The 27,669-nt window shown below is 55.4% G+C and overlaps 10 protein-coding genes across 10 annotated transcripts; 4 read left to right on the top strand and 6 right to left on the bottom strand.

The window, feature by feature from the left end:
- Nucleotides 1-606: 606 nt before the first annotated feature.
- On the top strand, nucleotides 607-3,622 carry EsH8_IV_000414 (tethering complex subunit PEP3; the record flags this gene model as incomplete). Its single annotated transcript, XM_083265304.1, has 3 exons — nucleotides 607-823; nucleotides 908-3,488; nucleotides 3,538-3,622. 3 exons carry the CDS (start codon nucleotides 607-609, stop codon nucleotides 3,620-3,622), a joined length of 2,883 nt encoding a protein of 960 aa, XP_083124199.1.
- Nucleotides 3,623-3,844: 222 nt separating this feature from the next.
- EsH8_IV_000413 (V-type proton ATPase proteolipid subunit) lies at nucleotides 3,845-4,637 on the bottom strand (the record flags this gene model as incomplete). The annotated part of the gene is made up of 4 exons (XM_083265303.1): nucleotides 3,845-3,999; nucleotides 4,073-4,391; nucleotides 4,496-4,508; nucleotides 4,570-4,637. The coding sequence occupies 4 exons, from the start codon at nucleotides 4,635-4,637 to the stop codon at nucleotides 3,845-3,847; spliced, it is 555 nt and encodes a 184-aa protein (XP_083124198.1).
- Nucleotides 4,638-7,488: 2,851 nt separating this feature from the next.
- EsH8_IV_000412 (pepsin-like aspartic protease) lies at nucleotides 7,489-8,943 on the top strand (the record flags this gene model as incomplete). The annotated part of the gene is made up of 2 exons (XM_083265302.1): nucleotides 7,489-7,680; nucleotides 7,729-8,943. 2 exons carry the CDS (start codon nucleotides 7,489-7,491, stop codon nucleotides 8,941-8,943), a joined length of 1,407 nt encoding a protein of 468 aa, XP_083124197.1.
- A 941-nt stretch (nucleotides 8,944-9,884) lies between these two features.
- EsH8_IV_000411 (gamma-glutamylcyclotransferase family protein) lies at nucleotides 9,885-10,556 on the bottom strand (the record flags this gene model as incomplete). Its single annotated transcript, XM_083265301.1, has 1 exon — nucleotides 9,885-10,556. The coding sequence occupies one exon, from the start codon at nucleotides 10,554-10,556 to the stop codon at nucleotides 9,885-9,887; it is 672 nt and encodes a 223-aa protein (XP_083124196.1).
- Nucleotides 10,557-11,539: 983 nt separating this feature from the next.
- On the bottom strand, nucleotides 11,540-13,319 carry EsH8_IV_000410 (GMC family oxidoreductase; the record flags this gene model as incomplete). Its single annotated transcript, XM_083265300.1, has 3 exons — nucleotides 11,540-11,726; nucleotides 11,783-12,980; nucleotides 13,055-13,319. The coding sequence occupies 3 exons, from the start codon at nucleotides 13,317-13,319 to the stop codon at nucleotides 11,540-11,542; spliced, it is 1,650 nt and encodes a 549-aa protein (XP_083124195.1).
- A 1,095-nt stretch (nucleotides 13,320-14,414) lies between these two features.
- Nucleotides 14,415-15,939, top strand: EsH8_IV_000409 (uncharacterized protein; the record flags this gene model as incomplete). Its single annotated transcript, XM_083265299.1, has 5 exons — nucleotides 14,415-14,651; nucleotides 14,709-14,745; nucleotides 14,803-14,873; nucleotides 14,946-15,322; nucleotides 15,390-15,939. The coding sequence occupies 5 exons, from the start codon at nucleotides 14,415-14,417 to the stop codon at nucleotides 15,937-15,939; spliced, it is 1,272 nt and encodes a 423-aa protein (XP_083124194.1).
- Nucleotides 15,940-17,542: 1,603 nt separating this feature from the next.
- Nucleotides 17,543-18,748, bottom strand: EsH8_IV_000408 (PrpF protein-domain-containing protein; the record flags this gene model as incomplete). Its single annotated transcript, XM_083265298.1, has 1 exon — nucleotides 17,543-18,748. One exon carries the CDS (start codon nucleotides 18,746-18,748, stop codon nucleotides 17,543-17,545), a length of 1,206 nt encoding a protein of 401 aa, XP_083124193.1.
- Nucleotides 18,749-19,505: 757 nt separating this feature from the next.
- On the top strand, nucleotides 19,506-20,249 carry EsH8_IV_000407 (YbhB/YbcL family Raf kinase inhibitor-like protein; the record flags this gene model as incomplete). Its single annotated transcript, XM_083265297.1, has 3 exons — nucleotides 19,506-19,804; nucleotides 19,858-20,024; nucleotides 20,101-20,249. 3 exons carry the CDS (start codon nucleotides 19,506-19,508, stop codon nucleotides 20,247-20,249), a joined length of 615 nt encoding a protein of 204 aa, XP_083124192.1.
- Nucleotides 20,250-20,731: 482 nt separating this feature from the next.
- Nucleotides 20,732-23,287, bottom strand: EsH8_IV_000406 (uncharacterized protein; the record flags this gene model as incomplete). The annotated part of the gene is made up of 7 exons (XM_083265296.1): nucleotides 20,732-20,868; nucleotides 20,920-21,459; nucleotides 21,513-21,769; nucleotides 21,820-22,257; nucleotides 22,332-22,670; nucleotides 22,755-22,861; nucleotides 23,174-23,287. 7 exons carry the CDS (start codon nucleotides 23,285-23,287, stop codon nucleotides 20,732-20,734), a joined length of 1,932 nt encoding a protein of 643 aa, XP_083124191.1.
- A 926-nt stretch (nucleotides 23,288-24,213) lies between these two features.
- On the bottom strand, nucleotides 24,214-27,175 carry EsH8_IV_000405 (uncharacterized protein; the record flags this gene model as incomplete). The annotated part of the gene is made up of 6 exons (XM_083265295.1): nucleotides 24,214-25,374; nucleotides 25,431-25,916; nucleotides 25,979-26,281; nucleotides 26,334-26,550; nucleotides 26,604-26,898; nucleotides 26,953-27,175. The coding sequence occupies 6 exons, from the start codon at nucleotides 27,173-27,175 to the stop codon at nucleotides 24,214-24,216; spliced, it is 2,685 nt and encodes an 894-aa protein (XP_083124190.1).
- Between the last annotated feature and the right edge of the window lie 494 nt (nucleotides 27,176-27,669).

Here is a 27,669-nt window from a genome sequence, read left to right as displayed (position 1 = left end):
GCGATCTGGCCTTACAAGTCTTCTACAGTATATTACTCATAGGGCAAACGGGGACAAAAGTTATCATCGACGCGGTCGCGGGGATACTCTCTGCCAAAGAGATGGGTCGAATTCCTTGATGGGTCGAAGGGCACACTCATGCAATGGAAGCTAAAGGCAGCATGAAAGTTTGTAGCCATTTCAATTCACAAAACCCCTATCTATCAGCTTATCTATCCAATGAAGCTCGAGTGTCTCAGGTCACAATAGATAAATAAAAAGAAGGGGAAAAGAAAAGAAACTGGAAGGAAACCCGCCCAAATAATAAAACCGCCGTGTAACGCAGAGCAATGCGAGCAAGCTCAGACCAGGTAGGTAATGGAGCTCATCGACGGTTTCGTATACGTACCGCTCGTGCCACTGTAGCTCCCTCTGCCAGGTTGCAGTGGGGCCGACCAAGCTCCTTGCCTATGTCATCCTTCATTCAACAGCGACCGATCAACACAACCACCAGCCTCCGACGAGCTGCATTCCCATGCGCAACTGCAGCGGGCGACTTCGCCAACACTCGTGACGAACCAAAAACCGAGCGACGATGACTGCATGATCTCGTTATAGCCCTCAATCATGGCTTTGAACCCGTCCGACGGCTTTGCCGCCGGCAACGGGGTACTCGACCTGGACGACACCGCGTTGCCCATGTTCGTCGTCGAACGAGTCCAGCTGCAGTTCTCGATCGCCGCCGACTTTGTCGCCGCCCAGGTCGCGAACAACGTCCTCGTTCTAGCGCTATCGAACGGCCGCATCCTACGCATTGATCTGAATAGACCGGAGGACATTGATGGTGCGTGGTTGGGTCGTCAGTAGTCGACGATGATGCCAGTGCCCCTTCTCGCGCGGGGACGATGCTAATACCATGTGCAATCAGACATTGACCTACCCAAGAAACCCACAGAGATCGGCGTCATTCGCCGCATGTTCCTGGATCCGACCGCTTCGCACCTCCTTATCTGCACGGCGAACGGCGAGAACTACTACCTCCACTCTCAGCACAAGCACCCCCGAGCCCTAGCCCGCCTACGTGGCGTCTCGATTGAAAGCGTCGCCTGGAATCCCTCGCTACCGACGGCTTCGACTCGCGAAATCCTGCTCGGCGCCTCTGACGGCAACATCTATGAGGCTTTCATCGAGACGACCTCGGAGTTCTACAAGAAGGACATCAAGCTCAAGAACTTGCATAAATTGCCCGATGGGCCGATCACAGGTCTCTGGGCAGACACGCTACCCGGCCGGCCGGACATGAGGCGGGTGTTGATTGCGACGCAGGGCCGGCTGTTCCACCTAGTTGGCAAGGCTGGAAGCGGACACGACAGCGGGGGCTCGATATACTCGAAGCTGTTTGACTCGGAGCAGCCGACAATCCACGAACTGTCACGCTCGTCTTCTGCTGCGGTCTCGGCACTGGTAGTCTCCCCGGACCCGCCTGATCAGAATCCGTACGAGAATGAAACTCATGAGAGAGCGTACGCATGGCTGTCCGCGCAGGGTGTCTTCCACGGGCAACTTGCCTCCAGCGCGGAAGGCAGCACGATTTTCAGCGAGTCAAACATGCTGCCTCGCTCGCAGCTTGGCTCGTCTGACGTGTCGGGCAAACGCAGAGCTCCAGTGGACTTTATCGAGGCTATTGCGCTAACGCAGTGGCATATCGTCAGCCTAATCGGAGGCCGCGTGGTCGCCACGAATCGTCTGACTGGGGAGGTGGTATATGACCAAATTGTTCTGGATCCGGGACAAAAAGCAGTGAGCCTGTCCGTTGACCTGCAAAAGAACACATTTTGGATGTTCACCGCTCAAGAAATCTTTGAAGTCGTCGTCAGAGACGAAGACCGTAATATCTGGCAGATTATGCTGAAGCTGCAGCAATTCGACTCAGCATTGCAGCACGCAAAAACGCCAGCCCAAAGAGAGACGGTGGCTACCTCTTACGGCGATTACCTAGTTTCCAAACGGCAGTTCATGGAGGCTGCCTCGGTGTACGGACGCAGCAACAAGCCGTTTGAGGAGGTAGCGCTTACCTTTATCGACAATGCCGAGCCTGACGCCTTGCGAAAATACCTCTTGGCCAAGTTGGGAACGCTGAAGAAGGCAGCGGTCATGCAGAGGATCATGATTGCAAGTTGGCTTGTGGAGATTTTCATGGCGAGGCTCAACTCGCTGGACGACACAATCATCACCCAGGCTGAACTGGCAGACGGCCTCAACCCTGCACAGTCGAGGGAGCAACTTCTGGCCGTCCAAGACGAGTTCAAGGAGTTTGTCAACAAGTACAAATCCGACCTTGACCGGCGGACCGTATACGACGTGATCAGCAGCCACGGTCGGGAGCAGGAATTGCTGCACTTTGCCAATGCAGTCAATGACTACAACTACGTGCTTTCGTACTGGGTTCAGCGCGAGAGGTGGCCTGAGGTCTTGACGGTACTCAAGAAGCAAACCGACCCAGAGGTTTTCTACAGGTACAGCACTGTGCTTATGACGCACGTGGCCTCGGACCTGGTTGAGATTCTCATGCGCCATTCCGACTTGAAGCCTCGCAAATTGATACCCGCGTTGCTAGAGTACAATCGCAATTTTGAGGGAAGTCTGGTGCAGAACCAGGCCATCAGATACCTGCAGTATGTTATCAACCAACTCAACTCCAAGGACTCGGCTGTGCACAACACACTAGTCTCGATATACGCGTCGCACGCCTCGAAGGATGAGGCGGGATTGTTGTCGTATCTCGAGTCACAGGGCGATGAGCCAAACTTTGATCCAGACTTTGCCCTTCGACTGTGTATTCAACATCACCGGACGCTGTCATGCGTCCACATCTACACCAGCATGGGCCAGTACCTGCAGGCCGTCGATCTGGCGCTCTCTCACAATGAGGTCGAGCTGGCGTCAGTGATCGCAGACCGTCCAATGTCAAATCCGTCTCTGCGGAAGAAGCTCTGGCTCGCTGTGGCGCGCAAGGTGATTTCTCAGTCGCTCGGCATAAAGACGGCCATCGACTTCCTCAAGCGGTGTGACCTGCTCAAGATCGAGGACCTTATCCCCTTCTTCCCCGACTTTGTGGTCATTGACGACTTCAAGGAGGAGATTTGCACTGCTCTGGAAGATTACAGCCGCAACATCGACGGGCTGAAGAAGGAGATGGATGAATCCTCCCAGACGGCAACGAACATCAAGATCGACATTGCGGCCCTGGATCACCGGTACGCCATTGTCGAGCCGGGGGAGAAGTGCTACGTCTGCGGACTGCCGCTTCTTAGCAGGCAGTTCTTCGTCTTCCCTTGTCAGCATTCTTTCCATTCAGACTGCCTGGGGAAGCGGGTGCTGGAGCAAGCCGGTGTGGGTACGAGCAAGAGGATTAGAGAGCTTCAGGTGCAGATCAGCAAGGGGTTGGTCAGTGGGGTGAAGAGGGAGGCCATGATTACGGAGTTGGATTCCTTGGTGGCATCAGCCTGGTGAGTTTTTATTTTGCCCGCTTCAATATCTCGTGCTAACACTACGCAGCATTCTTTGCAGCGACTTTGCCATCAAGAGGATTAATGAGCCGTTTGTTACGCCGCAAGATAACCTCAACGAATGGAAGATCTAAAGACCGGGGGACCTCATTAGACGCATATTATCTATTTGTACATGTACGGTACCCTCGCATGAGCAGGCGTGTTTGATGACTGCAATACCCGGCGTTCAATTCAGACAGTTACCATGATTCTTTCCACTTCCTGATTAAACATTACAATCTCTCCCGAGGTACTTCTCGGACCAGAGCCGTACACTGAAGCATGTGAGAGATGAGTGGATCAACCATTGCTCTTCAGAACGCAGTGCAGTCGGTGAACTTGCCGGCCTCCGTGGACTTTGTCAATAAAAGGATGGAGATGATGAGGCCATAGAGGCCCAGCACCTCGGCGAAGATGAGAATGAGGACCATGCCGACGTATAGGCGGGGTTGCAGATTGGTGGCTCGCACTGTTGGCCGACCGTCAACACCCACATCCACGTACTAAATATCATTTGCATGTGACTGGTGGGTGAACTTTACCTCCCGCGTCACCGACGACGCCGATGGAAAAACCGGCCGCGAGTCCACACAGGCCGACGCTGATGCCGGCTCCGAGCTGGAGGAAGCTCGTGTGGAGAGCCTGCTTCTCCTGCAGCTTGTCAGAGATGATGACGGCGCACACCAGGCCGTAGATGGCGAGGATCTGGGCCATGACGGCGCACAGCGTGTTCTGCATCAGGCGCTCCGGGCGGAGGACGCCGGCGGCGAAGATAGCGGCGGCGGATTTGGCCGTGCCGTAGGCCGCGCCCATTACGGTAAAGATCATGGCGGCCGCGCAGCCCATTGCGCCGAAGAAGGACTGTGGTTCATCGCGTGGGGTCAGTATTCTTCTTCTTCTTCTTATCGTTTACTATTATCTACAGGTTCACCCCTTTTTGTTGACAGGGACGGAGGCGGGCTTACGGAATAGGCCGGACTAGGGGGAAGGGACTGGTTAGCACCGGCGGCCTTTTGGGGATGAGACCAGGTTTGCCTACCAGCGGTCCATACTTGCGAAGACAATATCATCCATCTTGGCGGCGGGTGACACGAGAACGGACTGCATTTGCTGGGGCTACTGAGGTGGAAGAACGTGGAGGAAAGAGGGGTTTGATCTGATTAGGATTTGTAGTTGGTGCCTCGCCAGGGGCATTTCACATATTTCATATATCTCGTGTCTCTATACTTTCCTTCCATGGGAGGCCTACGGCTGTTCTTGTGTGGCGCCCTACTTTACTCGGTTGCCTGGACGCAGACGCCGTGGTCCAGCCTCTTGGCCGCCTATCATTTCACGTCGAATTCGCGAAGGATGGAAACGTGGCACACCCGCGATGAATTGTCGCAGCTACTTTGGCTTGGCTATCCCGCTCGCGCTCGCCCAGAGACAGTAGGGCTGTCTGGACCGGGATAAATCAAGACCGTGCTTACCTTGGAAACTCCAGCCGTCCGGTGTAAGTACATGGTACGGGTTGCACGCTGGAAGCTTGGCATTGTGCTGCCAGAGGTATCTTGGGCTGCCAGGCAGACGGCATTCCCGTTGTGGTGATTGGTTCGTGACGGTGACTAGGGAGCAAGACCGATGCGGGATGACAGCGGGAAGTGGACAGGTGCCTGGACCGGTGCCCGGTGACCCACACGGAGTCCGCGTGCTAATCGGAACGGGTGATAAATACTCCGAGTTCGAGAAGATGGTCTATCCACGTGACTGGAGGTGCCACGCACGGTCCAAGGGGAAATGGGAATGCCGTTGCAGATGATCCTTTTGGCAGATCTCCTGCAGGACAGACACCCCTACCCGTCCGTGAAGGAAACGCAACGGCGGGCGAGTTAGAGGATGGTGCCAGATGCGAGACGATGCTAACCCTGGGGTAGGATCTACCACAGATGCGGTGCGCTGTCAGGCAGTTGTTGTCTTGAATTTGACGGTGGCATTCTTTGCTCGCATTCGTCCGCGCGGCCACTCTCCGTTGGACTTGGAAGGGCCCGTCAGGAATAAATAGATAAAAGAGACAGGCGTCGAGAAACCCGCGCCTCGTCATCGCCCTCGCCCGCTGGGTCAACTCTTAGCGCCGGTACTTAGACTCCTGGCCGGACACGCCACATCCCGGCCGTCGGATCTCGGCATTTGGGGATTGGGGGGGTTTAGACGAAGGGGAATTGAACATGGATGACGACGGATGCTCTCCTCTTTTTTTTTCCCTTTCTCTTTCGCCTTCCAATTAGTTGCCCATGCCTTCTTAATGGCCTGCTCGCCGTCCTTCCGGAGTGGCAAGGCCATCGGCTTCGTCGGCGTGATGATTGCTCACCCGTTACGCAAGCCTTTAGCGTGTGATGCTACGATTCACGACATGTAGGGACGCAAACGGGATCTGCACAGCCTTTCAAGTGACGCCGATGCGGCTCAGGCGGCATCGGGCAGCACCAGCGTGTCTCCGGGGACTGTTGGTGAGGTGTGTCGAGTGTCACTAATTTTCGGGGTTGCATCTCGCTCGTTCGTCTTCCTCACGGAGGGCAGTGGACGGTTCGCCGGACAAAGAGAAGGAGTCTTTTCCCTCCAGCCCCTGCTGGTCTGGGGTCGGATTTTAGATCCCAGCGAGGGCTTCTTGCTGGTCTCTGCGTGGTGTCGTTGGGTTCCATTGCATTTCTGAGGTCCTAGCCGTGTCAGATGTTGGTCGGGGGCACTCGTGCTCTCGTTTCATAATCCAGTCATCCCTGCCCGCTGCAACACCGACGACTGCAGAGGGAAAGTGGGAGTTCACTACCACACAGGACGGGGGGGCATAGCCTTTTCTCCCCCACGCTGTTGAGAGAGCCACCAGAATGGCAGAACACGGAGGTATCGGCCGGAAAGGCAAGCACGGCCACGCGTCTTTGACTCCGCCTGTCATGGCTCACTGCCTGGTAACCTGCAGCTTCCTATTGCTGGTCGCACGAATCTAATCCCGTCGTCGAGCATGTTTTCCCCTGGGGTCGTCCCGGCCGAGGACCCTCGGGGTTCCTTTTGCGCATCCGTTCGTCTTGCACCTGCTTACTCGCTTTTTCACACGGAGTCCGCCAACATCCCCCTTGTTCTCTCTTTCCCTTCAGTGTGACTAAGTGGGTGTCGTTCATCAAGGAACGCTTCCCGCTCAGTCGACGCAGTCTACTCCTGGGCTCACTACCCCCGGCCTCGTCCAAACACCTACCGCCCCGGACCCTGCCTTCAACCCCCCCGTCTAATGGCCCGCAGAGCATGACGACGATAGCACCTGCGACTGGATGAGACCATCTGGACAAGCTGGGGCGCTTGGCAGTGTCAGTTCCCGCCTTGTCCATGGCCCGCGCTGTTTCTATTCCTAGAACAGGACGGCTTTTTTGACTTTGATACAAAGTAGACTGCATCTCATGTTCGACTGACAACACCCTTTTGCTTTCTTGGCTCCTCTCTGCTTCCACAGCATCATCTGCTTGCTAGGTCTTGGACATCACCTCGTTGGCAATTATACACGGGTCGCCGACTTAAAAGTTCCGAATTGCCGGATTTGCGCCCCCTCGTTTGCGCTCACTGCTCTTTTTTTCGCGCTTTTTTCTTCTCTTAGTCGGGTTGGTGATCCGGTGCCCCAACCGTCTTCATCAGCAACGCAGCTCCGCCACCAACGCGGGTGACGAATCCTCCCCCCCACCGTGCCGTGTACCGGTCCCGCATCGCCTTCACCGAACCCCGGTACTGCGTTCAATCAACCGCCTTCTTTTCTTATTATTCTGCGTGCGCCATCGATGACTTCATAGCACAACGCCTTTCTTTTATATCATAACCAACTGCTACCATTGTCTTGGCAGCCAGTTGATCTGGGAGCTCGGAACACTTTCAAGTTCAAGCCTGCAACTTGCTACGCACAATCACACACTCCACACACATACACGCGCGTGCATACACGATGAGGTCAACAACGTTAATTGCCCTAGCGGCTTCATTGATGTCAGCAGAAGGACTTGTTCTCAAGAAGAGTGAAATCAGCGCACCAAAGGTGGTTGGCTTGGACTTGCACAGAGCTACAATACCATACACTCGCAACAAGAGGGATATGCTGCGGAAGAGAGGCTCTGTAGAAGCTACGTTGGACAACTTAGTAAGTCGGCAAAAAAGATTCCGAGAAGAATTATGCTGACGGCCTCAGGAAACGTTGTACTTTGTCAATGGCTCTCTAGGAACACCAGCGCAACCAATGCGTTTTCACCTCGACACGGGCAGCAGTGACCTCTGGGTCAATACCGCCAACTCGACCCTCTGCCAAAGCCAGAGCACGCCCTGCTCGGTTTCCGGCACTTATTCCGCCAATTCCTCGTCGACTTACAACTACGTTGGAAGCTGGTTCAACATCTCCTATGTCGACGGAACGGGGGCGAGCGGAGACTACGTAACCGACACTTTCACCATTGGCGGATCCACCTTGACGGATCTTCAGTTCGGCGTCGGCTATACGAGCTCGTCCGCCCAGGGCATCTTGGGTGTAGGATACAAGGTCAATGAAGTTCAGGTCGGGCGGGCTGGTATGGACCCCTACGACAACCTCCCCGCGAAGATGGTGGCCGAAGGCCTCATCCAGTCTAGCGCTTTCAGCCTGTGGCTGAACGACCTGGACGCCAGCAAGGGAAGCATCCTCTTTGGAGGAGTCGACACGGAGCATTTTGAGGGCGAGCTGAAGACGATCCCCATCCAGAAGGAGTCTGGCAGCTTTGCCGAGTTTCTCATCACCCTGACAAAAATAACTCTGGGATCTAAAACCCTCAGCGACGACATGGCGCTCGCCGTTCTCCTCGACTCCGGTTCTTCTCTGACCTACCTCCCTGACGACTTGGTTACCACCATCTACTCCATGGTCGGCGCCGTCTACCAGGAAGACGAGGGCGTTGCTTTCATCCCTTGCTCGGCGGCGACCGATGGCGCCAACATGACCTTTACCTTTTCGGACCCCGTCATCACGGTTCCCATGGACGAATTAGTGTTGGATCTTATCGCGATCACCGGCAAGCGCATTGCCTTCTCCAATGGTGTGGAGGCGTGCCTGTTTGGAATTGCCCCAGCCGGCGACGGTACCAACGTCCTCGGCGACACATTCCTGCGCTCGGCATATGTGGTATACGACATTGACAACAACGAGGTGTCACTGGCGCAGACCAAGTACAACGCCACAAGCTCCAACGTGCTCGAAATCGGCAAGGGCAGCGGATCAGTACCCTCCGCCGTCGCCGTAGCAAGCCCGGTGTCCGCCACCAACGGTATTGTCCGTGGCGGAGGAGACAGCGCGGCACCTTCAATGGCACCCCTGGCGGCATCACTCCTTGCGGGAACAGTCGCCTTTGCAACTGGCTTTTCTCTTTACTTTTTCTAGGAAGCATCTGATCGCGTTGGGAGAGCTTAATGAACCAAAAAACATGACATCTCTTTATTACAGCATTGCATCGCGTTGGCGTTTGGGCGGTTTTCTTTTTTTATTTCTTGGTTTACGAGACTGGGAAGCATGGCTGATGCATTTGCATCGAGCAAGGTGTTGGGCGGTTCAAGAATACATGACGCTATTTCCACAGCACTCATTCCTTCAAAGGGGGTTATGGGGGACGGAGAAACGGATGAAGACGGCAGAGGCAGACTGAGCCGAAGCTAGTTAGACCTATAAGATACCTATAGCCAAATCTCACAGATGTTGGCCAGATCCAGGAGCATTTCTTCACAACCCAGTTCATGATGCCCTTGTCTAATTGTGTTACTCCAACCAACGGTGTTCGTGCACCCGCCACGTGCTCTATGGGTCAAAAAGTCGCAGGTAGCGAGTCTCGTCTGAAGAAACCTCCCCCAGCCCAAATAGGGGAAGCCCCAAACTGTATCCGGTTCCAGCTGATGTATCGGTTTCGGTAAATGGTCTACCCCTGACAGGAACTTCGCCTTCAACAGAAGACTTGGGGGAATGTTGCCAGGAGATGCCCTCTCCTCCCCCCCTATGCCAAGAAATCTGGATGTTTCCTGAGTTGCGCCGAAATCATGCGGTCTTGGTAAGCCGTATTGGCCCGAGATGCACGGCTAAAAAGAAAAGGGGAGGGGTTTTCTTTTGTGCTCACATTGCTACGGTAACGATCGAAGAGGGCGCGCAGCAAGTTGCGGGATCGAGATAATGCCCCTCCCACCCCTTCCCTCGGATGTGGGCTGGGGAAGTTGCGGCTGCTTCGGTCAGCTCCGGGGTGAAAAGAAAAGAGGGTGGGTGGTATTTAGTGCAATGGGAATCTGTGCGGTGCGGCGGAGCAGAGGGGAGGGGGGGAAGGGTGTTCTCAAGTCGGTTCAGGCGCGCTCAAGAAAGGGGTCCTCGATGGCCGTGGTGTCGACGATGGGGGCGGCCGGGCTTGGGATGTACGGCCGGATGACCTGCTCGACATACGACGCGGGCAGGCCGAAGAGCGTCGACGACTCGTCAACGCCGCGGTTCATGCGATCGATGTACTCAGCCCAGGGCTCCGACGGCTCGGTTCTTTCGTGGTCGATGTAGACCAGGGCCGTGACCTTTGTGTTCTTTTGCAAGCGGAGGCCGTTCTGCGCGCTGTCCGGGGATGGCGATGTGGCTCCGCGGTCCTGGCGGCCGGGGGTGGATACGACGTCCACGGCGATTTCTTTCTTCTGGTAGGCGTGGGGGACACCCTCGCACCTGTCGAGCACGGCTTCGTCTTGCGGGGGAAGAGTGTAGAGCACGCCGTAGACGCCGGGGTGTGTGGGGTCCGGTGCGGGGTTGTCTTCGGACGCGGATACGGCGGCAATCGGGGCGGTGGTTTCACCGGGGGCCTCGGCGGCGGCGTTGGGCACGACATTGGCGTAGCGGCGGGCGTTTATGATGAAGGTATAGCCCGGGAGGTGGGCGAGGCCGACGGGGACGGAGGAGGGGCAACGCAGGGCCATTTGGGTCGGGGAGAGGTTGGAGCCGTAGGCGAAGTAGAGGCGGGGCGACTTTGCGGTGGACATTGCGAGCAAGTTGGGTTGTGTTGGTGGTTGGAGGCCCTTCTCGGTGAGGTTAGAATGGATGCAGATGGCCTTGTGATGGCGCTGGCGGTACCAAGAGAAGGCTTGACGGGTTGTGTGGGTTTTGCCTTGCTGGCTCTGTGGGTAGGTAGCAATTCCTGCCTCTGTGCTATGGAAGCTGGCTGCTGGTTCGAAGAAAGATTATGGCAAAATATTACTGTCGGAGGGTAAGGGTGGAGAGAGATCATTAATGTGAGGCGCTGGAAGGCAGGCTGCCCTAAGGTCCATGAGCTCAGATGCGGGGATGCTTGTTGAAATCCACCCTTTGTAAGCATCGGTCTTCCCAGGTCTGAAACTCTTTGTTATACTTGTTTGGCTGGCCAATTCCTTTGCCTCCTCCTCCTCCTCTTCTTCACCCCAACCACTCGCCTTTTAGATTCAAAAGACCTATCCAAATGTAAGTGACTAATCATTTGAGGTTGGATCAGACATTCAGATCACTCAAAACAGCTAAGGTTGCTTCAAAAATACACGGTTGGTTTTGATTTGAATTTACAGACAATCCGGGCAAGATGAATCTATATGCTTCTATCATACCTTCCAGCATCTTTCTATTGATGCCACTCTCTGTGTCTCTCTTATACTTTGTCGATGGGGAATATTCACAAAGCGAGTAGAGGAAGTTAGAGAGTGCTGGTGTCGGCTTTGTCTGTCACCTCCGCACGTTTTTCGTTCTTGGACCTCAGTTTTCAGAAGTAACGAGAGATATTGCTCTGGTCTTTGGGGCTAAAGATATACAGATTGGCAAAGTTTCTTACCACACTAACCCAGTAACAAACCATGGCTCTCTTCAGGGTTCGAGACTCTGCCGCACAGATACATCGAGAGTTGGTCCATCATTAGTTATTGTCTCTAATACGTCCACTTCATCAGCCATACATCCACATTCCCATTATTGTCTCATTACGTCGTCACCAGCACCTCATCTACGAAGACGCGATAACCTCAGCTGCCTGCTCCGCGAGAGCATAGACTGCCGCTTGGATATGGGCCGTGATGATAGTTGGGAACACGGAAGCATCGACGACGCGCAAGTTGCTGACACCTTTCACACGCAGATCACCGTCGACCACCTTACCCATGGCACAGGTGCCCATAGGGTGGTAGGTGCCGCTGTTGCAAATGCAGATTAGCCGACAGTAGACTGAAAAAAGGGGGCTGCTACTCACATAGCAGTGGCGCGGATACGCTCTTCGATCTCCTCGTCCGTAGACTCTAGCGTGAACGGCTTCAAGCCAGCCGGTGCAGCCTCGGACTCGACGATGCCCTGGCTGAGCGGCGAGTCGCCACCTACCATCATCCGCGTCATGCGGCGAATCGAGTCGCGCCAGACGAATCGGTCAACCTCGGAGCCGAAGAAGTTGGGGTCGATCAAGGGGGGCGTGCTGGGGTCCGAAGAGGCAATCGTTACGGTGCCACGGGCGGTGGGGTGAAGGCCGACGTTGGCAGTCGTCAAGTACGTGCTGTTGGACGGCAAACTGGGATCGGTGTTCACATACAGTACGAAGCCCTCCATGAGAGTACGCTCGTTCTTAAGGAGTGGATGCGTCTTGGGGTCGGGCGTGCTGCCCTCTTCCTTGGTAATGGCTTCAATGAGGCCGTCCTTGTCTTCGACGTTGAACGACGCAACGAAGTTGTTGGGCTGTCCGACGCCATACTGCGGTTGGAAGAACAAGGGGTTTCCAGAATCGACGGTTGAGTTGCGGTATTGAGGGGAGAGCCTCCAGTTAGCCGTGAAAAATGCATGGTCAGCAAAGTTCTTGCCGACCTGGGGAGAGTCGACCTTCTGGTCGATGCCATACTGCTTCAGGATATCGGCCGGGCCAATTCCGGACAGCATAAGGAGTTGAGGGGTACGATAAGCACCGGCGGCAGCGATGATCTCCTTACCGCGGATCTCGGTACCGTTGGCAAGACGAACCCCAGTTGCTACTAAGTCATTCGAGGAGGAGCTGTTGTCGTGCCGGAGGAGAACCTTCTCGACAAGGGTGTCCGTCAAGACAGTCACGCCGCCCAAGGGGTAATATTCGGAGGCAATCTGGCGAACGCCATTCCGGCGGTTTTCGGAGATCTCGCCAAAGCCGATGTTTTCCCCAGCATTGGCATCTAATCCTGGCAAGGCCTTGATGCCAACGGACTCGTACGAAGCATAGACGGCGTCCCGAAGAGGATAGACGCGGCCCGTAACCGAGGGAGCTTCAATTTTCATGGGACCATCGTGACCATGCTCGTCTGGGTTAGTATCATTTGTCCAGTACTCTTCAGAGCGCTTGAAATAGGGCAGCTGGTTATCATAATTCCAGCGAGAGTCGTTGACCAGCTGCGCCCACTCATCGTAGTCAACGCGGGCACCACGCATCCATCCGCCTGACTATGTCAGCATTGGAAACCCCTCACACCCAGGACTTGGTGTAACTTGCATGTGTTGATAAGGGAACCACCACCGAGTCCCTTTCCGGCAGCGCTCTGGATGACACGGTTGTTGAGTTGGGCCTGCGGCGTGGAAAAGTAGTTCCAGTCAAAGTCACCCTGTATCAAGTTGGTGGAGTTGACATAAAGAATGTCGGTGCGACCCGCAGCGTTCTGGCCGGCCTCGATGACAAGAATCTTTGCCGTATTGTTCAGTGCCAAGAGCCTGTTGGAAACAACGGAGCCGGCAAGGCCACCGCCGACGACGATGTAGTCCCAGACATCGGTTGCAAGCATTTTGACGAGATGCACGATGGTGGCACAGGTAGACTTGATGCTGCACGGCGCAGGAACTTGGCGTGACGTGCAGCAGGGAACCGGGAGACTGGGAAAGGAGACGACAGCCGGTGCAGGATGCAATGCAGAAGATCGGGCGTAGGAAGGGAAAGAATCTCACATGCAAACCAACCAGAGGCCCGCCTTCTTTAAAGCAGGGCATTGAGACACTATTGCCATCAGAAACATGCCGTTGTTGTGGGCCTCCCGCTGCCATGTGGACTCGGGCGCAATTTTGCTCGACTTCGCAAGGTGCTGGGGCTAGAGAGTGGTTCGGGTATGGCGGATGAGCAACACCGACGGATCAAGAGCCCCTCCACGGGGTACTTTACCGGACGAGCCATCTGCCCAGACCAGGTTGGAGTCGGATTTCAGTGGATTCTTTGAGTCCATTAAGTGATCCAGCATTCGACTTGTGGGCCAGCCGGACGAGCCTTCCGAAAGCAGAGACCACTCGTTCTTCAGCCCGTTATTCCCTGCACCCTGCGCAGATAGCTATATATCTTGATAATATATCGATCGTCGTCACTGCAGATACCCGTCCAAGAGCAAAAACTAACATGCCTTAAGATATAGTAATGGAACAGTTCATGTATCCGGACACGGCCTCTTCTTATAGCCGGTGTTTGTTGTCGTCCGAGATATCTTGACGGGTTTCGTGTTCCTCACCTGGGCTAGCGCGGCTCCATAGCACTTTTGGTGCGGGCCCTATTTCAACATCCCAGCATCATGCAGAGAGGGCCTCATCCTTCACACCGCACAACCACCTCGCAAAGTGGAATCCTTAGCGTCCATTTACCGATGGTTTACTGGTCCTTCGTGTTTGTTACGCGGTAGCTAGGCTCCCGGCCGGCGCTATAGAGCCACAACCTCGATAGTGAGTACCGGTCTTGAGCCTATCCGAACATCCCCTGCCAGCAAGGCCATTTCTTTTCCTCGATCCTCCTGAAAAATGCGGATCATGTTGTAGAAAGGGGGGATGGATTTGTTAAACCGTACACTTCCTCTTTGCGCTTCTGGGCTTGATTTCAGCCGCCTCCAGCGACTTCGCAAACCATGAGCGTTGGTGGTCAGCTTTTTGCTCGTCTTGCTGTCCCAACGAACGGAACTATTCAGCCGGAGGATGTAATCCAGACCGAGACGGTGCCTCTGGCCGACCGGGCAATTCCAATCGTCGCGGTCAACGTACTGCTAACCATTTTCACGACGTTATGGACCGGCATGCGGCTGTACAGTCGACGTGCCAAGGGGCAATCCTTCACGATTGAGGACCTCCTGACTGTCGTTGCTCTGGTGAAGAGATTGAAAGAACTCGAGATCGGTTCTTGTTGTTTGCTGACGATGGAGTAGATCGCCTTTTATGGACTCGTTGCTTGCAACTTCGTCAGTAAGTCAGACTTCAACAAACTGATTCTCAGCCGGGGACTAACACAAGCCGCAACAGTGGTATACCTTGGAGGCACCGGGCATCATTACTTGACCCTCCAGCCGTTCCACATCGAGCGAATGTCAAAGGTCAGCCTACACCTCTTATCGTGATAACCGCATTTGACCTCAATGACTTTGACTAATACCTACCCCTGACAGGCCGCCTACGGCGTGCAAACCCTCTTCGCCATTTGCGTCGGTTTCATCAAGATCGGCATCACCCTCATGCTCCAACGTGTCTTCTTCGTGCGAACCTTCAAGATAGCTGCTTTGGTAACAACGGGGCTTTGCGTCTGCTGGATGTTCTTTACCATCCTAATCGGCATATTCATCTGCCAGCCCGTGGCCATGAATTGGGACCCCACGACTCCTGGCGGCAGGTGCGGTGACCAGAACGCAGCCTTTGCCGCCGTAGGCTACTTCGACCTCATAACGGACTTGATTATCCTCGTGCTACCGATCCCAATGGTCTACAGGTTGCAACTACGGTGGCCGCACAAGGTGGCATTGTACTTCATTTTTGGGGCCGGCGCACTGTAAGATGACCCGTTCCCCCGAAGGCTTTGAAAGACAAGAAGCTAACCTCCCTCCCTCCCTATCCAGGACCATGATCTTCGCCGCCATCCGCCTCAAAAACGTCCTGACCATGGACTTCACAGACGTCACTTACTCCCAAGTCGGCGTCGTGCTGATGGGGACCCTCGAGCCCGGCGTCGCCATCATCGTCTCGAGCTGCCCGCTCCTGAAGCCAATATTCGACGCCACCGTAGGCCGCTTCTGGTCCCTCCGTGGAAGTAACGGTGCAACGACGAAGTCAGCCACGGGCGCTGCGAAGCCGACAACCCTCCAGACGATCGGGCAAAGCGGGCTTCTGGGATCCAAGCTCTCTAGGGTTGCGGGCGGCGGCCACGGTGGAGTTGGCAGGTTTAGCCAGGTGCACTCGACGCACAGCGACGACGACAATCTCGAGCTGGACGCGCTGCGGGAGAAAAGACACGACGTCGCTGTCATCGCGGCGAGGGGGAAGCAGTCCGAGGATAGCGCGGTTAGGGAGTTCAAGGCGAAGCTGGATGATGCGTCGAGGTCGGAGGCGGGAATTCTGGTGACAAGCAAGACTAGTGTCGTTAGCGAGGAGAGAGGCAAGGTGTGGTAGATTGCATCATGCTGAAGAAACCATGACTACCAAAAAGATAGCCAGAGGTACGGGGTGCATGGTCCCTGAGCATCATGCCCAAGTGACAATCCCATGCTGCCCAAAGGACGCGTCATAGCGTCCTTTGTTCTACTGGTGTAAATCGTAATGACGTTACAACCTGAAGATACCACAGAGGCCGATATCCGAGCCCGGAGGGGGTGTGAGGTCGGACCTGCAGGACCCCGAAAGGCTATTCCTGTTTCCCCGCGGCTCGGCGCGCTCATTTCTCCACTTTCCCGTTCTGGCCGTGAGGCCGGCCTTGAAGGGCCCGGCACGCGCCCGACTTGAACCGGGCGTAGTCAGGACCCATGCCTAGTAAGAGTTTAATCAGGCTGAGACTGCCATCATCGGCACTACCGGCGGGGAGAGAAAGGAGGGGAAAGAAGCCTTAAGATTTTTTTCGTCAGAAGAAGCCCGCGACGAATCGATAGGCAGCGAAGCATTTCCGTCTTGCCAACCCGGGGCGACTCGGATAAGCGGGCGTTGGTCGTCCCTCATTGGCCGACCACACTCGAAGTATGACCCTGCCGAGAAGGCGTTCGCGGCCCGCCTCCCGTACATGCATGCACCTTGTTGAGGGTGGCTGCATGCCGGCTGCCGGGCGGCGGCACAACCCATGCAGAACGGGTCGGCGGGCAGACGCTAGTCACCAAAGACCTTGCACGGGAATCCCCACGGCACGAACATGCAAGTACCGGTATGTATCCATTCCGCATCTGTCTAACGGTGCCGTGACGCCTCCGTACACCTCTATATGTCTTGGATGTCAACACACTCTTGTCGCCTTCTTCCAAATACTGTCTTCTCACCATGTACACGACCCCGCTCACACGCATGCCAAGTATAGCAGAGGCACTCTCAGAGTTTCCAAACGACTTTGCGCACCGAAGCCAACACCATATTGAGGGAGACTGCAAGAATGACTGGGTTGCCCGGGTCGTTTTGGGCCAGCACTTCGATGAAACTTTGGTGTTGGTCACTTTGAACCCCACCTCTTTGTCGACAATTTACCTTGATACATTGCTCGGAGGATAACCCCAATCGGTCTCGATTCGTCGTGCAGTTCGATAAAGCTGCCCAGAATCTTTCAGATGACACGAACTGCCTCATCCACGATGGTTCCCAGTTTACCATTATTTCCACACACCGAAGGGTCCCCTAGTCAAATCCTCCATCGACTCTCTGGCTAGAGAGCCGCTCGCTTACTATGCTGTAGTCATCCTACAGGCAGTATACGGGCCTCAGAGAAGCCCACTCGCCTGTCAAGAACATCTTTATATGCGCTCTGTGGGAAGTGGCGTTGAAATGGCCTATGATGCAGAAATAGACCGTGTCACTGCAGGCCACATCGAACAGTTGCCAAGGCCCTGGAATTATCACCATCTGGGAATCCATCTGTGCCCTCGCCTAGTGACACGAACATCACCCTTTGTGTTCATGCCGGAGCACTAGTACAAGCGGAAAAAATAGGTCCCGGGCGAGGACCACCAGCCATCACGGCCCCACTGAGGTTATGAGCCGATGCGGATGTTAATCAAAGGCGAAATGCCCTCCATGGATGCTAATAGAATACACTGCCTCTCATCAGGACTCGGGCCGTCCGGTGAAGGTCGGCCGACTTGATCTTGCCATCCTTGAAAGTAGCTCCAATGCCCACCTTTCCGCTTGGATGCCCGATAACAATGGATGCTTTATGACGGCTGCCCACGAGTTGCGATGCATTGGTTCCCGGTAACTGGCTGGCCGCACCGAGACACAGCGCAAGTGTGAGGGGGACAGCCTTGTGGGCCTGGCCCATTGACAGCGCCAGGCAGCGAATGTCGACGTCGGGTGAACGGGAGTCGGAGAAGAGCAGCACAATTTTGGGGATGCTCTCCACGTCGGGATCGAGTCCCATCAGACGGGCTCCTGCCCGTCGGATATCATCCAACTTGGACTTTAAACCCGGATCCGCTTCGACAGCTTGTGGCGTCAGGTCCTCAGGCGATGGAATGCCCAAGTCAGCGGCGCGTACAAACACGCCAGGGTTGCTGACGTCGACAAGCGACGCCTGTATGGTACTCCCGTCCGAGAGGTGCAGCCAGTCACAGGCGTTGCCAGTAGGAAGGACCTTACCCGTCTTGGCGCCGGCGGGGTCCAGGAAACTAAGTGTGATGGGCGAATTGGTACCAGGGACGCCATCCATGGCATAGTCGCCGTCGGGAGAAAACCTCGGCGGACTTCCGCTGACTCTGAAGCGCGATAATATGACCTTGGACGTGTTGGTGTTGAAAATGCGCACGGCTGCAAACGTCTGGCCGCCGGCTTCCTCGATCTGCGGACTCGCGATGAGCCCCTCGTCCAAACTCATGGGTCCCACGGCCGACGACATGTTGCCGCAATTTCCAGCCATGTCGAGACTGCCGTCCTTGATGCCAACCTGGACGAACGTGTAATCCACATCGACATCGGGTCGCGATGGCGGCGACAGCACTATGATCTTGGACGTCGAGGAGATGCCGGACCCAATCCCATTCAACTGGCGTCCATATGGGTCTGGCGAGCCCATTGCGGTGGGGAGAATGGTGTGCCACTCATTTTCGGGGGGCAGGTCACGTCTGTGAATGACCAGGCCATTAGACGTGCCGCCACGGACGAAGATGGCTGGGAAGGAGCGTGACGAATACCGACGCGGCGGCGTTATACCGGAGGAGTGTTTTGATAACCCAATGAAACCCCTCGTCCTAGTGAGGTACCTGGGAATTCCATGCTGTGCTAATGACAGCATCTTGCATCAACGGAACGACGCCGAGATGACTGGCCACAGTGAGAGAAGAAGTAAGTGGTGGTGTTGACGGGATGTTTGACGAAGAGGATCAGATTGTGGCTGGCGATGCGCGCGCCGCATTTCGGCAACTATCACTTTGAGTAGATACGAGCCACAGGTGGCGTCTTCAGAGGGTGAAGGTGCCTGTGGGGGGTGCATTGTTTCTTGGGGACGGACAGTGCTACGAACCACTGAAACGGGCAAACAGCGCCAAGCCGGGAGCGTGCCAAGTGGGATCCCTGTAGCATATTATCCAACGTCGCAGCCTCAACTCGTTGAACGGTAGGCCCGTCAAGGCCCGTCAAGATTTGCTTGGTGCTTTGAACTGGACTCTAAAATGATAAAATATGGCACAGCAGAAAAGTTCTCGAGCAATGTACGGGCCAGATCTCGTACAACCAACGCGGATGGCCGAGTCATGACCGAATCGGCACCGAGCCATTCTAAACGGCGGCTGGAGGAGGCATGGTAGCACGACCATTATTGATCTGACCCTCGTTCAGCCTGGAGATAAGCATAAACGTCCGATGTATGTGTTTGCGTTACAGAAACGAAGGTTGATAAAATTCCCTCGGGACTTGTCAATAAATGGAAGCCCTATTCCCTTGTCGTCTCGTCTAATTTGCCATCTCTCGCCGTTTCATTCATCAGTACACGCACCACACACTACGCACCATACACTCCGTACTTTATAGTATATCCACCCTGTATCGTCGAGATGAACCCGGTTGTGGAAGTAACACTCAGCTGGCTCCTCAAGAATTCACGCGGGCACGACGCCAAGTCCTTTTACACCTCCCCCGCCTTTGCCTCGCACACTGAGCAGACCATCATCGTCACATCTCCGGACTGCGGGCCGTCCCCCGCCGAGCTTGGCCCCGAGTACATCAACGAGGGGGGCGGTAGGATCCCCGCACTTTCATGGGTTGCGCCTCAGGACTTGGAGGCGAAGATCAAGGAGTGGCTCATAGTCGTCGAGGATCCGGACGCCCCCTTGCCGACGCCCATCTGTCACGGGTGGGTTTAGTCCCGAGCGCCAGACTCGTTGGGGTTATGCTGACCTTCCGCAGCGTGTACGGCGGCATCGCACCAGACAGGAAGCAGGTCAACCCAAGGGACTTTGAAATTGAAGACGAGGGCAAATCCCTGCTGAAGGGAGGGTTCCATTGGGGCAAGGGGAGAAGGGAGGGCGTCTACGTCCCTCCACGACCCCTGATGAACCACGGCCCCCATAGATGTAAGTCTCACGCACATGCGTACACATAATTGCCCACTGTAAGACGCCAGGAAGCGAATTCTGACCCGCCCGGCAGACTTATTTCAGGTCGTGGCGCTGAGCGAGCCTCTGGACAAGAAAATGCTGGAGGCTCGAGCCACAAAGGAGCAGGTTGCTGAAGCTGTCAACGGAAAGGTTCTGGGCTGGGGCATGTGGATTGGCAGCTGCCAGAGGCGATGGACGTAAATAGAGATAGTAGGACATAAAGACGAAGCAGTCTATAATGTAATATAGTAAGAAAGAAGAGCAAAACATGCGGCAATTCGCGGCCCGATATGCCAGCCTTTACAGAACAGGTACGTCAACACTGCTGTTGCTGCGGTACTGAAATGCACAGCGCAGTGGGATGCGTTGATGCAGGCGCGTCCCTGGGAAATTGCACGGTATTGGGAACCAGGGGGTATGGTGACGTCCGAGCCGATCCACCATGATCACTCAAGCATCGTCTTTGACCCGCGGCATGTTCAATATGCACTCCTATTAAGCGTTGCTCAGTCTGTCCTTTATACCAGAACACGAATGCAAACCCGATGATCCCCCACCTCTTGTCGGGCTCGTACGCCCAAATGCAATGCAAAACGCCCAACAATGCGCCGGCCCGTTGACAAAATGAAGATGTAATTAATAGCTGCCACGGCATACCCCGCCCGCACGCCTCTCACCTGCTACTACGACAGCCCCAAAAAGTTGGGCTCGCATCCGCCCCCGGCTGTCCAGTCAAAGTCGTCCATTAGCATCGACCAGTCGATATCCTGCAGCGGGTCGCTCGTCGGCACGATACTCGCGTTCGCATCCGTCGCCGCCGCTGCTATAAGGTCAGCAACGCTCACGCCGAGCCCTCGCCCCCTACACTCACGCGTCGACGCCGCCGCGCCCCCTTGGCCGCCGCCCTGCACCATCCTGGCTTGGTCCAACTCCTTCTTCCACCGCCGCAGCGTGCCAAATGCCACCACCGCTCCCGTCCGATGCGGATACTGGGAGATAGGCGCATCCAGTGCCGTCATCATGTGTCGCAGGTTCCAGTACGACTCAGACATGCGTAACGCCCGCATCGGAAAGTCTCCCTCCTGCACAGAGCACCGGCGCAATGCCTCTTGGGAATTCTTAATGGACACCTCAGCGTTGGCGAGCTCCACGTCCGTCGCGTGGCCGGAGAGGATAACGTCAAAGATGACCGCCACGGCGTCGAGGATGGTGCGGAAGACGTGCTGGGGGGCATGGAACAGGAAACGCTGTGCATTGTCGAGCCGCAAGCTGAGGTTGATGATGGCCTGTGCCGTGCTGTACGCCCGGTTCACGTTGTGTCGGAATGTAGACTTGTCCACGGTCGAGAGCGGGATGAGATAGTACGACTGGAGTTCGAACTGGACCGCTAGGATGGTGAAAAGATCAAGATCTGGCGAGACGCCTCAGCATGCATTCCGGAGGGTGATAAGCACGCAAACAAACCTGAGTTGTGTCGAGACTGCAGCTGCCTCAGCTTGTTCAGCTCGTCCTCCAGCAGCTGAATGACAGTGTCGGGCACGCCTTCGCCTTCTTCGGCAACGGAAAACACGGTCCGGCTCATTCGGTTCGAGAATTTCTGCATCTCGTAGAACACCCCGAAATACCCCAATGCGTCAGGGAGGGATCGGCCACCAGCGGCCCTGTTGACGGCTTCGTTGAAGAAGCCGGCCGGCGGCGGGATGCCGTTACTCGCCGCCACCCTACACTTGTGTCAGCCAACGACGACCCGAGCGTGACCCGGTAACAGTACCTTTGAGCTTGGATGTTGTACCCCATCCAAGTAAAGCACGCCTCCTCGTCCGTGATGTCAGTCTGCCGGTTGGGCCCGATACAGAACTCGGGGTGGGTCCCCCGCCCGGTGTGTAGACCTAGCAAAAGCGCAGCGTTCTGGGCAATGGCGACATATGACGCCGAGGGGTCGTTGAGGAACCGGAGCGTGGGCAGAGGCCATGTGCAGAGCACTAGCAGCGCGTTGACCGTCGACATACTGATTGGCGGATTCGACACGGCGGACCATACTTCCTTTGGCAGGTTCTCGACCAGGAACGGGAACAGCCCGGCATCCTTGGTATACCGTCGCGACGAGACGGCGATGATGGTCCAGAAGAGTATGGGGCTCAGCTTATACAGCTTATCTGGATCTTGAGACCGAACAATGGGGAAATATAGATGGAAATGCTCAAAGTAGCTGACGGGTCTTAGTCTCAGATGTGCATCCACGACGGCTGCAACAGTGGCAGTGGCAGGGACAGGGGCACTTACTGGTCAAAGTAGAAGTCAATGTCCTCCCCCGAGAGGACCTTTGAGCCTAGGGCTCGCGGTTGCGCCGGCTGCCTGGCCGGCCCCGTGGGCGTCGTGTGTGATGTAAGTGTGGGGGTTGGAATCTGCTCTAGGGGCCGCGACTGGACGGGAGACAAGGCGGGCAGGCTGACACGAGACGCTGAAGGAGGCGGCCGGTCCAAGAAGACGCCGGCTGGGTACGTGGTGCTGGGGCTCGGAAGCGGAAGGGCCGCCGGGGGGAGTGCACCGGTAGCTGACACCGGGCTGGGGTTGACAGCATTCTTAATCGTCTGGACCTCCTTTTCCAGCTGCTCCAGTTTACTACCCACGTCGCACAGCACATCAGACCAAGTTCCATTGCACGGACGCGGGCCGCCCGGGAAGAGGGGGAGGGGAATCTATCACCTTCTCCTGGTCATCCGCTTGTGGGATTTATCAATGACACACTGGATCCCCAGCTTCGAGCAACGCTGACACGGCTTGTTGGGCGTCAAACTTGCATTGCACTTCACCTATTTCGGCCGTCCAGCAAGCTCCGGTTAGCATACATGTTGTCCTTTCTCCAACGAGGTGAACTCAGGCATGAAAACTGGACGTTTTTCTTTTCTTTTTTCGCTGGTGCTACATGTCCCGCGACCCATGGTACCTGGCAAGCCCCTCTCACCCCCTCCCCCGGAGACCAATTAGAACTGAACCCGGGAGAACTATGAACGAGGGAGCACGGGACACGCGGAAGCGAAAAGGAAAGGTTTAAGAGATTAATAAAATAAACAATAAGGAGAATTAGATCGCCCGAGAGCTTCAGAAATGAACAATGAACCCACCTTGGAGTCGCGACAGCTCGTGCAGGCTGTGTTTCGCCGGATCCGGTTCGGCAATGGGGGACTCGGCGAGGTATCCCTCTGTGCCGACGCGGGGCTCTTGAGCGGCGGGTCCATGGGGGGCGGCGGCGGTGTGTGGTGCACCTGCGGCGGGGATTGGGGGAGAGCCTTTGGTCAGTGGAATTACTCTTTGTGTAAATGAGCCGACTCTGTACGCCTCATAAGCGCATGCCGTGGTTTCCGGTTGGGTCGTGTGTGGCCGTTGTCTCTCTCTCTATCGCGCGTGCGCGCACGCTCTCCCTCACTCTGTGTCTCTCTTTTTCGGAGGAGGCGGGGGAGGCGGTAAGGTGTGGTGAATTGATGATGGGAAGTGGAGAGGACTCGGTGCGGTTTCGGCAAATTTTGATGATGGGAGAAAAAGGGTGCGTTGGGGGAGAACGAGGACAAGAAAATGATCACGTGCGCCGACTTTCTCGAAGGATTCGGGGGCGGTCCTATCGCGGACAGAGAACTAGGTAATCAACGAGCGCCTGGGCGGGGTCCTGCCAACCCCCTTCCTTTCTTTATCATTGGTTTAAGCAGCGAGGGAGCATCGCAGTCCGTAGTCAGTTTTCTGCCATTTCATTGGGGGTATTTTAACGTGATGGGTTTTTGGAGTTCGAGCTACGAGTGAGATGCGTCGTGTCTACGGGTACTCTGCTATCTGCCTCCCCATTTCACTACCAGAACTACAATCAATAAACACCGCTCGCCAATGATCTCTGTCCGCTCAAGATGCGCTCAAGATGCCCTGCTTGCATCTCGTACTTCTTTTGTTGTATTCCATTTCCCCTCCCCTTCAAATTTCGTGTCCTGGGTATCATAGACCAGAAAATCCCATAGCCTTCAGAACCCTGGGAAGCCCAAAATGACTCGCTGGTTCTGCCCAATTGTGAAATAAACGACCAAAGCCCCGGCATCGATTTGAATGCCTCGATGCCCTCATCCACCATCTCAGAGATGTGCAACACATCTCCAAACGCTCAAGCTACTGCGTGTTACCTTTATACCGCACCGCCGGCCCCGTTCAAGTCTCCCGTCGGCGCTGCCGTCGCTTCGCCAGCATCATTCCACGTCAAGTCGTCCATGTTAACCAGTATGTTCCATGGATCGATGCCCATGCCCGGGCTCAAAGAGTCAAAGTCGATGTTGAAGGAAATGGGATCCGTGCTCGGCGCGTACTGCAACCCGCTGGAGCCCCACGTCGACGATGATGTCGTCCCGCCCATCATGGAATTCTGTATGCTTGTGATGTCGATTATTTCATTGACGTTGCTGCTGCTGCTTCCGCCGCCATTGCTCTGGGTGCTGCCGTCCTCCGGCGACGCATCGCTATGCCCGAACCCCGGCGGTGTATTGTTGCTGCTGCCTGTGGAGTGAGAGGGCGTGCTCTCGTTGGGAACTGAGAAGATTGACGTTGCTGCAGAGTTTGTCCGGTGCGGGAGGTTGATCTGCTGATTCGGTACAGCCTTGGGTGGCATCATGCCCGTGGCGCGTAGCAAGCCCGTCCCGAAACCGCCCACGTCGTCGATTCCATTGCTTGGATGAGGTGGCACGGCTCGCATGTTCGTGTTGGAAGGGAACGTGCCGCCGAACACGCCGGTCTGCGCCTGCGCCTCCGCTGGCTCGGGGCTTGTCGCCAGCGACGTTCGTTTCCTCTTGTTTGGAGCGTTACCGCGGGTGTCGCCCGTTGCTGAATTGGGTCCCATATACCGGTCAAACTTACCCATTTGGGGACCGGCGCTCTCGGCGATGGACCCGCTGCACCCGGCTTCCATACTGGGGTAATTATCGTAGGCGGTGCCTTTGGGGTTACCGAGCGGTAAGCGGCCTGGCAGAGGAGGCTGGATTTCCGTGTGTTTGGATATGGAGGTTCTCGCAAGGAGAGGGATGTTTGAATATGTCCAGCCAAACAGATTTTTGTAATTGGTCAAGTTGGGCAGGTCAATTATGCTGGAGAGCCCGTTGCGTTCAACGTCCATGAATATTTGCTGAAGAAACGCCTTCGTGATCAAGTGTTTGCGCCCGATTGCCTCCATAGCATTGATGATGAACTTTAGGCTTTGTAGGTCCGCTGTCGATATGCCCGCTTCTGGGTTGCACTTGGCAAAGTAGACGTATACCGACGCGGCGGAGTATAGCGACAATGCCACCAATGGGCTTTTCTGTGGATAATGAGACATGGCAAACACAGGCTTCAAGTTCACAAATGATGACTTACGTATCCAGAGTTCATGTGACTCGTCAATTTGACAATGCTTACAACTTCCTCGGCGGCAGTCCGCAGTCGGAGTTGCGACGCAGCTTTTAACTGTTCCGGGAGAGAGTTTCGTTCTATTCTATCAATAGCGGCGTGGTGTAGACAGATTACTGAGGCGTGAAGGTTGAGGTTCGTGTGGACGGCCGTGGGATCGCGCATGCTCTGAGGCAGGCGGAAACGCTCTGGCAAAAACATGAATGCGCTGGAAAGCATGTTGTCAATATCCCTGTGTCGCTTCCAGAACTCGCCGTAGTCGATGTCCGCCGGTCTATCGTTGGGTCTTTCCCAATGGACATGCTTCAGAAGCATGTTGAAGATGTAGCAAATGATGATGGCCCCGGCGAAGGTCGAATACGAGGCCCCCTTGAATGCCTCATTCATGGTACATGTTTCCTCTTCACGAGCCGAATTAAAGGCGTCTTCAGAAGAGGGAAGATGCGTCGTGATCTACTTAGGTCAGCATAGCTCTCGCACGGAAGCCGAAGTGGAAGCGAAATCAATACGCTTACCTCGTTCGGGTCGATCAGTGTTGGCCAGCCAGTCGCAATACTAGCATGACAGTCGATGCAGTAGGCGCCCCAGAAAGCTCTTCGTCGTTCCTCGAGGTCGACCCACGATGTGGGTGGTGCAAGTGTTGGGGCCATCTCCTGGCTATCCCCGTCGATGCGATGCAGGCCCATCATTTCCACGAGACGCACACACTTCGCCGAGCTCATGGCGGCTCTCGTAAAGAACAAGCACCTCGCCTCATCTGTCGCAATGAGAGCCCACGCTTGAGCGTGTTGGATGGTCAGAAAATGTTCTCCATACCCCTAGAATTTGTGAGCGGCAGTGCTTCCTTCTTGGCCTACTAGTACAGCTTACTTTCATCTCATCGGCATCTGCGTACTGGCGAGCCCGTTTGTAGAAGATATCATGGTAGCTGGAATACTTTTCATGTCCATTGGATGCCATCGACCACACTGCATATTGCAGGCACATGGGTGGGCGCTTGTGAGGTGCCGAGTAGAAGGACTGAAGATATCGCCCAGGATGAATGATTGGAATGAAGTGCTGCTGTCGCTCGAAGAAGGCCTTGTTCCTGCTCAAGTTAGGCATATGCTGTAGAGTGGATGTGCATGAGATGGCACGTACAGCTCTTCCATCATTTCGAAGGGAGGTAGAGTTTCTGAAAGACCTAGCCCCATCAGCTCTCCAGACGATTCGCCGAAGCTAGGCCCCTGAGGCTGTGAAGGTAGACCAGCACTGTCCCCAGATGTTCCTCGCGGGTCTATTTTTTCGCCAAAGGTCCCGTTCTGCATCGCCAGTACAGTTTCAAGGTCGATAGTGAAGTCATCCATGCCAACATTTAGCCGGCTGTCCAAGTCGGTTGTGGTTGGCAGCCCGCCATTGCCCTTGCCGGCTTCCTTGAGAAGGTCCTCCACCTGAGCTATACGGTTTCATAAGTAGAGGGCCTATAGATGGAAGTGCACAAGGGGCGTACCCAGTCTCTCTTCGAGCTCTTTTACGTTCTTTCGCTTAAAGGCAGGCTTCCTTCTTGATTCGGGATAAACGCATTCCCCTTTGACTTTCAAGCAACGACTGCATGCCGGCCTCACTCGGTCACACTTGAGCTTCCTGGAACGGCAGGTGACGCATGCCAGGGGTTCGGAGCCTTGGCCGGTAGAGCCCGGCAGCTCCGTTTGTACACCGCCGTCGGTGTCCATGGTGAGCGGCGAAATTTTGCATCCGAGACTTCTGCGGAGGAGAGCGGGAAAGCCGGAAGTGGGCCTTAATGCCGAGCCAGCATTCGGGGTGACACGGTTAGGCTTTGCCTGCAGAGTGACGGCAATGGTGGTGGTACGTCAACAGGCTATGAGCAAGCGGAAAAAAAGTTACGCAAAGGCCGAGATTCGTGCACACATGTCTCTGTAACCCCGTCTTGCACTATTAGGAGCAGTCGATACTAGGCAGATAGAGAGATACGTGCCCATTTTCGATGGAAGTGCGTTTCGGCCCCAGTATTGACGAGGCGGAGTGTTTTTCTGCCGATGTCCGCTGTCCGAGATGGGCCTAGTCCCTTCATTTGATTGGTTACTTGCTGTCTATGACGACAGGCGAATGATGACTCACCAAAGCGGCTGATATGCTGTTGTGGCCAGAGGGCACAATTAGACGCTTTGGGACACATGAACATCCAATCATCTACGCCAAGTTTCTT

Source organism: Colletotrichum jinshuiense, chromosome 4 (assembly GCF_051148585.1).
Source record: "Colletotrichum jinshuiense chromosome 4, complete sequence".
Lineage (NCBI taxonomy): Eukaryota > Fungi > Ascomycota > Sordariomycetes > Glomerellales > Glomerellaceae > Colletotrichum > Colletotrichum jinshuiense.
The sequence above is the reverse complement of the archived record's forward strand: the minus strand, read 5'-3'. Positions and strand labels throughout refer to the sequence as shown.